Below are 11296 nucleotides of genomic sequence, written 5' to 3' on the forward strand. Positions count from 1 at the left end.
CCCACGCACAGCAGACCTCTCCTGTCTCACCCGCTGCTCCCCTCAGCAGTGTATTTCAGTACATCTGCCTGCTCTACTCCCTGCTGTCTCTGGTAAATCCTCTCACACCCACCCCACCCAACTCCCACCTCTGGCTTACACCCCAGTTTCTTGTATGCATAAATAAATCTTTTTTTTTTTTAAATGGAGGTAAAATAAAGGCATTACCATCTAAAAACTAGAGAAGTGGTTACAGATAGTACACACCTCAAAGGACATATTAAATGAAGTTCTTCTGGTGAAAACAATTGACCCCAAACAATAATTTGAATTCACATGAAAAGAAGAAAAGTGTGCTGGTAAACGTAAACTGACAGAATAAATGCATGTTACTTCTCTGCTATCTTCTCTCAATTGATTTAAAAGCAATGGGCCTCCCCGGTGGCGCAGTGGTTGAACGCTGGGTTGAGAAGCTGCCCGCTGCCTCTGCAGCCGGTTCGATCCCCGGCTGCTCCCCGGCCACCGGAGGAGGGTCCCACATGGCGCGCAGACCTCTCCTGCCGCCCGCTGCTCCCCTCAGCAGTGTACTTCGGTCCTTCTGCCTGCTCTGCTTCCCGCTGGCTCTGGTGAATTCTCTCACCCTCCCGCGCTTCTGACTGTACCCAGTGCTTGTATATAAATAAATAAAACAAATCTTTAAAAAAAAATAAAATAAAAAACAATTCTATAGAACAATATGTAGATAATTGTATCACTGCACCTATAACATATAGAAACACAGTATATTTGTGAATAGCTGAACAAAGGAAGTGGGTGGGAGCAGAGCCATACTGTACTAAGGAAATGACTTGAAATAACTCAAATTTATGGGAACAAATGAAGAAAACCAAAAATGGCAAATAAGAAGGTAAAAAATAAATATTACAAATATATCCTCTTCCTTTCTTACACCAGCCTCTTTAAAAGACATAAAATTTACATATGATAATAATTATAACCAGGTATCATTGGATTCATAATGGGTCAGGATACAATATGTAGAGCAACAATAATTGCACAAAATTAGAGAAATTAAATAGGAAAAATGTTTCTATCTCTCATCAAAGTAAGTTAATATGAATGTGAAATAACTTAAGATGTATATTGTAAGCCTAGAGTAACCACTAAAATATTTATGTGTATTTGGGGATGTGTGGACATATATAACTATACTGAATTGATGTTAATGAAACAGGAAAATATTCATGTAAGACAAAAGAAAACAAAAAAGAGAAACAAAAAGACAGGAAATATAGAGAAACAAAAGTAAAGGGCAGACCTAAACCCACTTTTTTCTGGAACATTAAATGTGAATGGATTTAATAATCCAATCAGAAGGCAAAAAGGTATCAGGTGGATTTTTAAAAAGCAATATCCAATATTAAACTATACGCTGTCTGCAGAAGAGACACTTTACATCTAAAGATACAAAACATTTAAAGTAAAAAGGACACTAAAGATGTAAGTACATGCAAGACCCACCAAAATAAAGTGGCAAATATAAGACAATAAACAAAACCAGAAAGTGTTACTAGTGGGACATTTATAATTGATAAAACACTCAATGGAACAAGAAATATAAGAATTATAAACATACATGCACCAAACAACACAGTTCAAATCACATGAAGCAAAAGCCAACAAAAATGAAGGGGAAAATAGATAATTCAGTAATAATACTTGAATGTCTCCAGTACTCCACTGTTAATAAAGGACAAAAAAACAAGGAAATCAAATACTTGAAAAACAATATAAACCAACCAGACCTAGAACAAATCTATGAATACACAACAACATTTATCTTAAATGTACATGGAACATTCTGAGGATAGACCATATACTAGAGCATAAAACAAACATCCACAAAATTAAAAATGACTGAAATCAAATTGTATAGTCTCCAACTACAATGGAATGAAATTACAAATCCATAACAAAAAGAAATTGGAGGAACTCAAAAATAAGCAGAATAACACACCCCCAAATAGGAAATTGGTCAAAAAAGAAATCACAAGCAAAATTGAAAAATAATTGAAATTAATGAAAATTAAGACACAACATACCAAACTTATGGGATGCAGATAAAGCACTGTTTAGAGCAATAAATATAGTTGTAAATACCAGCAATCCAAAGGAAAAATTGCAATCAATAACTTCTTCCCTCTTAAGACACTAGGGGAAGAAAAAAAAAAAAAATGAAGGCAAACAGAAAAAAAATAAAATAAAGGTTATAGCAGAGGTAAAGAGAATACAGAACAGAAAATCAACTGAGGGAGATTAAAACAAAAATTGGTTCTCTGAGAAGACCAACAAATTTGACAAAAGTTTAGATTTTTTTAAAGAAAGAGTACATTCAGGGCCTCCCTGGTGGCACAAGGGGTTAAGACGCAACCTATGAGGCTGACCACAGCCTCTGCAGCATGAGTTGGATCCTCAGCCAGGGAGCAGCCCACATGGTGCAGCGGACCTCTCCTGACTCACCCGCTGCTTCCATCAGCAGTTTATTTCAGTCAATCTGCCTGTTCTGCTCCCCACTCTGTCTCTGGTGAATTCTCTCACCCCCCTGCACCTCTGGCCTGTACCCCCATCCTTGTATGCATAAATAAATAAATCTTTAAAAAAAAAGTACATTCAAATGATTGAAATCTAGAATGAAAGAGGGGACATTACTACTAACATTACAGAAATAAGGATTATAAGGGAATATTATGAATTGATTACATATAAATTAGATAAACATGAAATGGAACAATTTTTAGAAACACACAAACTACTGAAACTGATTCAAGAAATAAGAATAGGCAAACTGAACAAACCTCTAACAAACAGACTGTATTAATAATCCAAAAATTATTCATAAGAAAGTTCAGGTACAGATGAATTCTGTACCAAACATCTAAGAAAAATCAATCCTCACAAATTCTTCCAAAAAATATTAGAGGAAAATATTTCAATTAATTCTGCAAGATGAGTATTACTCTAATACTCAAAAAATATTAGAGGAACATATTTCAATTCATTCTGCAAGATGAGTATTACTCTAATACCAAAGTCAAATAAAGACATCATAAGAAAACTAGAGACCAACATACTTTGTGAATATAGATAAAAAAAATCTCAACAAAGTACTAGCAAACTGAATCCAGTGACATATAAAATGTTAAACTCCATGACAAAATATTTATTTCAATTTTCAAGGTTGGTTTAATAGCCAAACATTAATTAATAGAATACCCTATCAATAGAAGGCTAAAAAGCTACATGATCATCTCAATGTGTAGAACAAGATTTACAAAATTTGACACCCCCTTTTCATGATAAATACACTCAACAAAATAGGAATAAAAGGAAACTTCTTCAACCTCATAGACTGTTTCTACCAAAAACCCCACATCTAAAAATCATATTTAATGGTGAAAGAATAAAATTTTCCCCCTTAAGATCAAGAATAAAACAAGACTATGAAGAGGAGGAATGAGATAAGGATACCTACAACCATTTCTACTCAATATTGTACTTAAGAGTACTATCCAAGACAATTAAGCAAGAGGATGAAATAAAAGAGATTCAGATTAGAAAAAAGTTAAACTATTCACAGATAATGGAAAAATCTTAGCAAACACTATTAAAACTAATAAATGACATAGCTAGGCAGCAGGATACAAGATCAATAAGGATTTAAGCAGGGGTCTCAAAAAGCAACTGTATTTCTTATAAAGAATAACTATGAATGAAATTAAGAAACCAATTTCATTTACAACTGCATCAAAAAGAATAACATATTTCAGAAACAAACATAAGTATAAAACCAATGTTTTTGTACTAACAAAATGTGCATCCTGTGTGAGGGCTCTTTGTGCACCTATACAAAATAAGCTTACTTTCATCTCTATAGCACAGTCCTTTAAACACCTAAAGGCAACTAACACTCACATTTGTTTCTTTCCTTTGGCACCATGGGACCAATTCCTTTAATTTTTCAGATATCACAGTTTTCCTTAATGAGCTTAAAAGACACTTAAATTTTTCTCTTTTCCATAAATCTTTGAGAAAATGAAAGAAATAATTAAATCAATCACTAAGTTTTTATTCCAGATTCTACTATTTTTGTGATGCATGCCCTGCTCTCTACTTACACAACTGACTTGTCAAATCAGAGCTTATTTCCTTCTATTAAGTTTCATCATTTGTTATCAAAAATCATTTTTGTGACATAGCTGACAAATTATGTTGGTCTCAGGTGATTCAATATTTGTATACATTGTGAAAACATTACCACAGTAAGTCTAGTTAACATCTGTGACCACACAAAGTTAACTTTCAGGGTTTGTCCTTTTGACTTACTTCGCCTATTTCATGTATCCCAGCTCCACACCCCTCTGGCCACCCCACCAACATATGTTCTCTGAGTCTATGAGGTTTGCCTTACTTGTTCACTTTTAAAAATTGTACACATAAGTGAAATCATAGACTATATGTCATTCTCTCTCATTTTGCTTAGCATAATTCCCAAGAGTCTACGCATATCATTCCAAATTGCAATATGTTTTTCAACTTATACAGTGGGTGGGGGGGGGAGAGAGAGAGAGAGAGAGAGAGAGAGAGAGAGAGAGAGAGACTATCCACTGGTGGACACCTTACATTGTTTTCATACCTTAACTATTGTAAATAATGCTGAATGAACAAAGGGGTGCATATCTCTTCTAATTAGTGTTTTTGTTTTCCTGGAATTCTGGAAGTAGAACTGTTAGATCCCATGGCAGTTCTATTTTAACCCCTTGAGGAAGCACCATACTATTTTTCACATTCCACAAGCTACACTTCCCCCAGAAGTATTAATATCCCCCTTTATCAACATCCCCACCAAGATTTCCTTCTTGTCTTTTTGAGAACAGCGAGCATGCTATCTCACTGTGATTTGCCTTTCCCCAATGATAAGAGATGTTGAGCATCTTTTCATGTGTCTGTTGGCTATCTACATTTTCCTTTGGAATAATGTACACAGATGATCTGTCCATGTCCATTTTTTAATTGGAATTTTTGCTTTGAGTTTTGTGAGATCATCATCTATATTGAAAATTAACTCCTTATTGGAGATATGATTTGTAAATATTTCCTCCCATTTAGTAGACTGTCTTTTTCATCTTGTTGATGGTTTCCTTCACTAAGCTGAAGATTTTGCTGCACTCCCAAACCAATGTCAAGCAGCTTATCTATCATGTTTTCTTCTAGAACTTTTAAGTTTGAAGTCTTACCTTCAAGTCTTTAATCCATTTTGAGTTAATTTTTGTTTGTGGTGTAAAATAGCAGTCTGATTTCATTCTGTGCATATTGCTGTCTAGTTTCCCCATAACTATTTATTGAAAAATCCACCTTTTCCCCACCAGGTATTTTTGCTTATTTTTTCATACTAAGTTTCATCTTTTAAAAGCAGGACCATAAGATTTTAGGTGATCATTATTTCCTTTTCAATTTCCCATATTTGTTACTGTTTTTACATATGGATTAGTTTACAAAGAAAAATAAGATTGTTGGAGAAAAATTATGTCCAGTGTACTTTAGAAGTTCTAGAAATCTATTTGATTTCCAGGACAGGGATTCTGCATACAATAACTTCAAAATGCTCATTTCCTTGATTCCAGAAATTCCAATTCTTTTTACCTGTCTCAAGAAACTAAGCTATACACCACAATCTACATATAAAACATTTGGCTTGCTTTTATTTATAAACCAAAAAGCACAAGCAACCAAAGCAGTCAGAGGAATGACTAACTAATGAATTATGCAACCATTAAAATTAAATTTAAAGTTGTCAGTATATAATGATTAATGAAATACAGAATATAAAATTACATCATAGATTCCAATTCTGTGAAAGCAGAGAAAGCATGCACGTATTTTCTTCCAAAGAGACTAAAAGCTTTGAGGAATAAAATGTTCTGTAGATTGCAGTGGTGGCTACATCTTTGTCAAATATTTCAAAATACACTGTAAAGTGGTTGCTTTTGTTAACGTCAAAATGTGCAGCACAATAAAATCAACATTAAAAAGGAGACTAGGGCTTCTCTGGTGACCTATACGTTAAGTCTCAGCGCTATCACGGCCACTGTATGAGTTCGATCCCGGGACAGGGAGGTAACCCACATGGGGCAGCAGACCTCTCCTGTCTCCCCTATTGTTCCCCTTAGCAGTGTATTTTGGTACATTCATCTGTTCTGCCCTCCACTCTGTCTCTGGTGAATCCTCTCACCCCTGAACCTCTGGCCCCAGTTCTTCTATGCAAAAATACTTTTAAAAAATTATTTTAAAAAAAAGGAGACTAAAAAATACACTCAAAATATTTTTGGGTAATTGTCCTATGTTTTCCAAATTTTCTAAAACAAATATTATTTTCTAATTTGAAAAAATCGGGGCAGGAAGGCATTAAAGTTAGAGAGTCACCCTTTCAAACTACTGAGCATCTAGTGGACACCAATACATATTACTACATACAGAATAGGTATCACAGAATATCTAGAGCCAAACGCTATACAGGTACCTTAATATTCAGGACATTGCTATTTACAACCACTGTGTATTCCACACAAATGATGCCCCCTACAGTTCTGTAACAGCAGGCCTGTATACTCATTTAATCTTTATGATACTTCTATGAAGAAGGTATGGTCCACATTTCAGATGTAAGAAAAATGGTGTTGAGCATAAGGTTAACTTGCCAAGAGCACAACACTATTTAGTGGTAAAACTGGGATTCAAATCCAGGTCTACTGATTCAAGGCCAATGTTCTAGCCTGTTTTGTGACATGTACTACTTTCCCCCAAAGGCTGATTCTCCAAGTCCCTTGTTACCTACAAACTTGATTAACACACCTAGTCCTTATTCTGTGACCTGAACTAAACTGTCTTGGCTGCTACATATCATATACTATTTTTTTTCATATACTATTTTAACTTCAAACTAACAAGAGCATTCTTAGGTATATTTATTCTGTAATTAACAAAACCATGTTATCATCCAGTCTACACTTTTTTATTCAAAGTCTCCCTCTCTCTACTCATCTCCTCTTACCATAAATTAAATTTAAAAAAATAGTCCATAGGTGACATTTTAAAATTAGGCTGATTTTGCATTTAAAAAATCTCTGGGTGTAAATTTACCAGTACTTATTAAAGTATTACCATTTGAACCAACAATTCCACTTCTAGCAATTTATTCTATAAAAATACACGTTTATAAAACTGCACAACATTTACAAAGATATTTACTATCGTATTTGTAATCGCATAATATAGTGTAAACAATATCACTGATACTGTGATGGCCCCTGGAATCCCCTAACAGCTACACCTATTGCCCTTCTTTTCTCCACATACAATACACATGCATGCATTCAAATACTTGAGTGCTTTCTTTTTTGCACCAAACAATTTACTAAGCCCTGGGGTTAATAAAGTCCATGCCAGAGTCCCTACCTCTGGAACTTAGAATCAAAGGGATGCAATAATAAGAGTATGAGAGTACTATGGTGGTGAAAGTGCAGGTGGGAACACATAATGGGAGAGCCTAACCTAGCCTTGAAGAAGAGCAGCAGGAAGAGAGTACTGGCACTTTCTTTGAGGATGACTATCCACAGAATAATGCTATTGACACTATCCAGTTAGGCTGACTCCACAGCCTTTGAAATCCAAACAGTGGATGGCGTATAGCGAGCACTAAAAAGAATAAACTCTCATTTCATGAAGTCCAGCAGCACTGTGACAACGGTGGAAGCTGATGATCATGTAGAAACCCTTTAATAAAGTCAGGATGGAAACAAGAACCACTAGGTTATTCAGCGGACTAGCTCAGGAATCTAAGATGCAACTTCCGTGTATGAGCCTGAAGGAGTTGATGAAAAAGGACCTCAAACATGTTGCAAGTAACTTTCACAAACTTCTATACAATATGACAGTAGCAGAACTTATCACAGTTTATGACATAAAGTAAGCAAATTCTTGCTCATCACTCTCAAATAAGAGATAGAAGAGACAGAATATCAAAAGCAAAGGGTAACAGGCAGGCTAAAATCTCATAGGTTCACAAGAGAAAACTAAAGAGATTACCAGAAATAACTGACATAATAATTTTGAGAGCTTCACTACAGTTTCTTTCATTTCCTCATAATGCTCCCCCTTCACTTTATTTCCAGCTGCTTCACCCATATTATTTTCAAAAACCAGTTTTGTTTGTTGAGAAAATTCTCAAGTAAAGATAAATCAAATACAGTCAGTATTCATTATTTTGGAAAAAAAAAGAGAATAGCTGACTTCTGTATAATTTAAGTATCCTCAGGTAATCTGTTAATCCTCAACATATTAAAAATGGTATAAAGCTCATAACTTTTTAAGAGGCCATTTTAATTGGTGCTTCTATTTCATCTCTAAACTATTGGTTATTTTATTTTGCACCAATGAAAGAACAAATATTTTCATGTATTCTGATGCCACACACTAGTAGAAATTCCCAAAAGTACCCTTCAAAGCAGCTCCACACCTCCTCTGTACTAACAATTTCCAAAGACAATTCATTTCCTCTCTTTTGTGGGAATTTCATCAGTCAGTAATATAAAATATTTTAGTGCAGGATATACTGAGGCTGTGTACTTTGTTGCTATTTAGTTCAGGACAAGTTTCAGTTCCGGTCTTTTGTTCTATAAAATGAACAGGCTCTAAATCACTTTTTAGCACTGATCATCAGTGAGGCATACTGTACACACACACAAAGTGATAAGCACAGTTTTATGCAAATTAGAGTCAAACAGACCTGGACCCAAATTCCCTTTGACACCTGTGAATTGCCTGGCTTTGGGCAAATTATTTACCCTTAGACACCGTAGTCTTTATTTGCTACCCACCTATTATGACCAGCAAATAAAAGATATAAATAATGTATAAAAAGTGCCTATCAAATTGACCCCAGGAAGTGATCAGTTCCCATTATCAGCAAGTTTTCACTCTTGACAGTTTTAATTCTTTTTTATTGTTTCTAAACATACAGAGTAGAATGGAATTTAGTTTTTAAAAAATTATGGAGCAATTTCAAAATCATTCATATAATTACTTTATAAGCATGTTTGCAAGATGACAATTTATAATTGGTTGATAATGTACCCAATGGGGCACTCAACCTTAGTAAGTCTTTGTACCTCCTGTCCCACACAAAACTGAAACAAAACTTTGTAATAGAGTCACAAAGTTCTTGACCAAATAAAATATGCTACAAAAGAGCACCTGTCATTTTGCTGGGGGATATCAAATCTGTTGATTCAAAGCTTCCATTTCTTTACCATCTTTGAATTTCAGTTAATGCTAAGCAAAATCAGTAGAAGAAAATCTAATTATGAATGGAGATCATTCCAAAGAATGTGCTTTTTTTTCCCCAACTGAAATTCCATCAGACTTTGAGGGGGAAAAAGGAAAAAGATTCAAATGACATTCAGCATATTTACAAATGCAAATGATCACAAACCAAACCCCTTGTATAAATCACGGAAAATAGCCCAACGGAGTAAAACACTATAACAAGTTGTCATAGTCCTTAATTGTAGCATTCATGCATGCGCAGCACAATTCATTTCTGATACCAGAAAGCAGAAATCTTATTTTGATTTGCTCAAATTTTAAAATTCCTTCAGACTCAACACATAAGAGCCTTTGAAGCACTTTTTTTACAACAAAATCTAAGCGTGTGATTATATAAATTGGTCTTTTCTTCATATATATATATTTTTTTCATGAACAAGAATGCCAACATAATTCAATCATAAAGAAACAAATCAAAGCAATCCTGAGAAATTCAGTTTGGGACAAAACTGGTGTAAGGCAAGTCTGTATTTCTAGCACTGTAAATAAGCAACACCTTTTCTTCATATAAAAATAAACTTTCGCAATACGCTGTCCTCCCTCACCAAAGCAGCCAGTGCCTCAAAGGCCCTCCTAAATATGCGATTCTACCTTTTACTATGTCACTTACGTGAAAAGCTCCTTTCCTTAAGTACGAAAAGAAAAACTATGCAGTAATGACCCAGAGGCTATATTAACCGTAAACCCAAATCTCATCCCTGCAAAGTCAAGAATATCAAAGGTTGTTTTGGTTCCGAGCTTTTTCAGCGCTCCCAGGGAGCAGCTGCAATCCAGGGCTGCGACGGTGCCCCTGCAGCCGCCGACGGGCCCGTGCACGGGCTGGAAAAGGTGACCAACATACCTGGAGGAAGCTGCAAATTCGCAGGCAACTGGATAGTTGTAGTGTTGGGGGCTTTCACCGCGACCATCTGAGGAGCAGGCAGCCGGGGGCCGCTGCTGAGTTTAGGAAGGGCACTGACAGGCGCCACTTTGGTCACCAGGGTCCCGACGGGGGAGCGCAGGGGTTGGGAAGAGGTGGGCTCCACGCAGACACTGACGGGAGCCTTCGTCACGGCGCCCAGGGGCACAGGAGTGGTCTCCACCCGGACGGGCAGAAGCCCGGCAGGGGCCATGGTCAAGGTCCCGGAGGCGCTCACACCAGCGGGGGGAGCGGCGCCGGCCGGTTCCGTGAGGCCCGCGGGCATCCCCCAGGCAGATCAGCGGCAGCGACGGCGCCGCCGTTCGGAAAGCTGAGGCGAGGCGAGGCTCGTCGAGCGGCAGCCAACTCCAGAGCGACGCCGGCTCCACAGCATCGCTGGGGAGAGGCGCAGGAGCCGGAGCCAGGGGGGAGGGAGCGGCGCGGGCCGGGCGGCGGGGCCGGCGCGTGCGGCTCTTCCTCCCGGCGGCGGCGCGGGGCCGGATCCCCGCTTCCTCGGCGGCGCTCACACGTGCGCCGGGTCAGCCCGGCGCCTCAGCCGCGGCTCCGCTGCAGCGAGCCCCGCCGCGCGGCTCCCGGAAGGGCGTCACTTCGGCTCCCACCTCCCTGCCTAAGCCGGCGCCGCGGTTCCCCCGCCAGAAATTTCAAAATTACAAACCCGAACGCCCCCACAGCCCCCTACATGCGCTCCGCGCGGCTCCATCGCGCGGTCACGCCAGCCATGTTTATATAGCCACGCGGAGAGCTCGCGCACGCGCACAGGCCGCCGCCGCCGCCCGGGCTTTCCCCGGAATCTAGCCGCGTGATTGGCCACAGACTGGAATCGCGCAAGTGACGTCACTAGGGACGCCTCCAGTGGGCGTTAGAATCGTCCCCGGAATCGCAAGGAGGAGGGGCGAGTGGCCAAAAACCTTCCACGTGGGCGGGGCAAGCCGCACCTTGGAGTCTGTGAAAAAAAAA

At 38.3% G+C, this 11296-nt stretch overlaps 1 protein-coding gene across 1 annotated transcript; it reads right to left on the minus strand.

Annotated features, from left to right (window-relative positions):
• Positions 1 to 2174: 2174 nt before the first annotated feature.
• On the minus strand, positions 2175 to 10560 carry LOC129145607 (transcription initiation factor TFIID subunit 4B-like). The gene is made up of 2 exons (XM_054694237.1): positions 10262 to 10560; positions 2175 to 2190 (listed from the first exon to the last, which is right to left on the minus strand). Exons 1-2 carry the CDS (start codon positions 10530 to 10532, stop codon positions 2183 to 2185), a joined length of 279 nt encoding a protein of 92 aa, XP_054550212.1. The 5' UTR covers positions 10533 to 10560; the 3' UTR covers positions 2175 to 2182.
• Positions 10561 to 11296: the final 736 nt, after the last annotated feature.

This window comes from Talpa occidentalis, unplaced genomic scaffold (genome assembly GCF_014898055.3).
Source record: "Talpa occidentalis isolate TD23 unplaced genomic scaffold, MPIMG_talOcc4v2.1 talOcc4.13, whole genome shotgun sequence".
Taxonomy (NCBI): domain Eukaryota; kingdom Metazoa; phylum Chordata; class Mammalia; order Eulipotyphla; family Talpidae; genus Talpa; species Talpa occidentalis.

Coding starts and splice junctions, on each gene's coding strand:
- LOC129145607 (XM_054694237.1), bottom strand. CDS start 10,532: ATGGCCCCTGCCGGGCTTCTGCCCGTCCGGGTGGAGACCACTCCTGTG.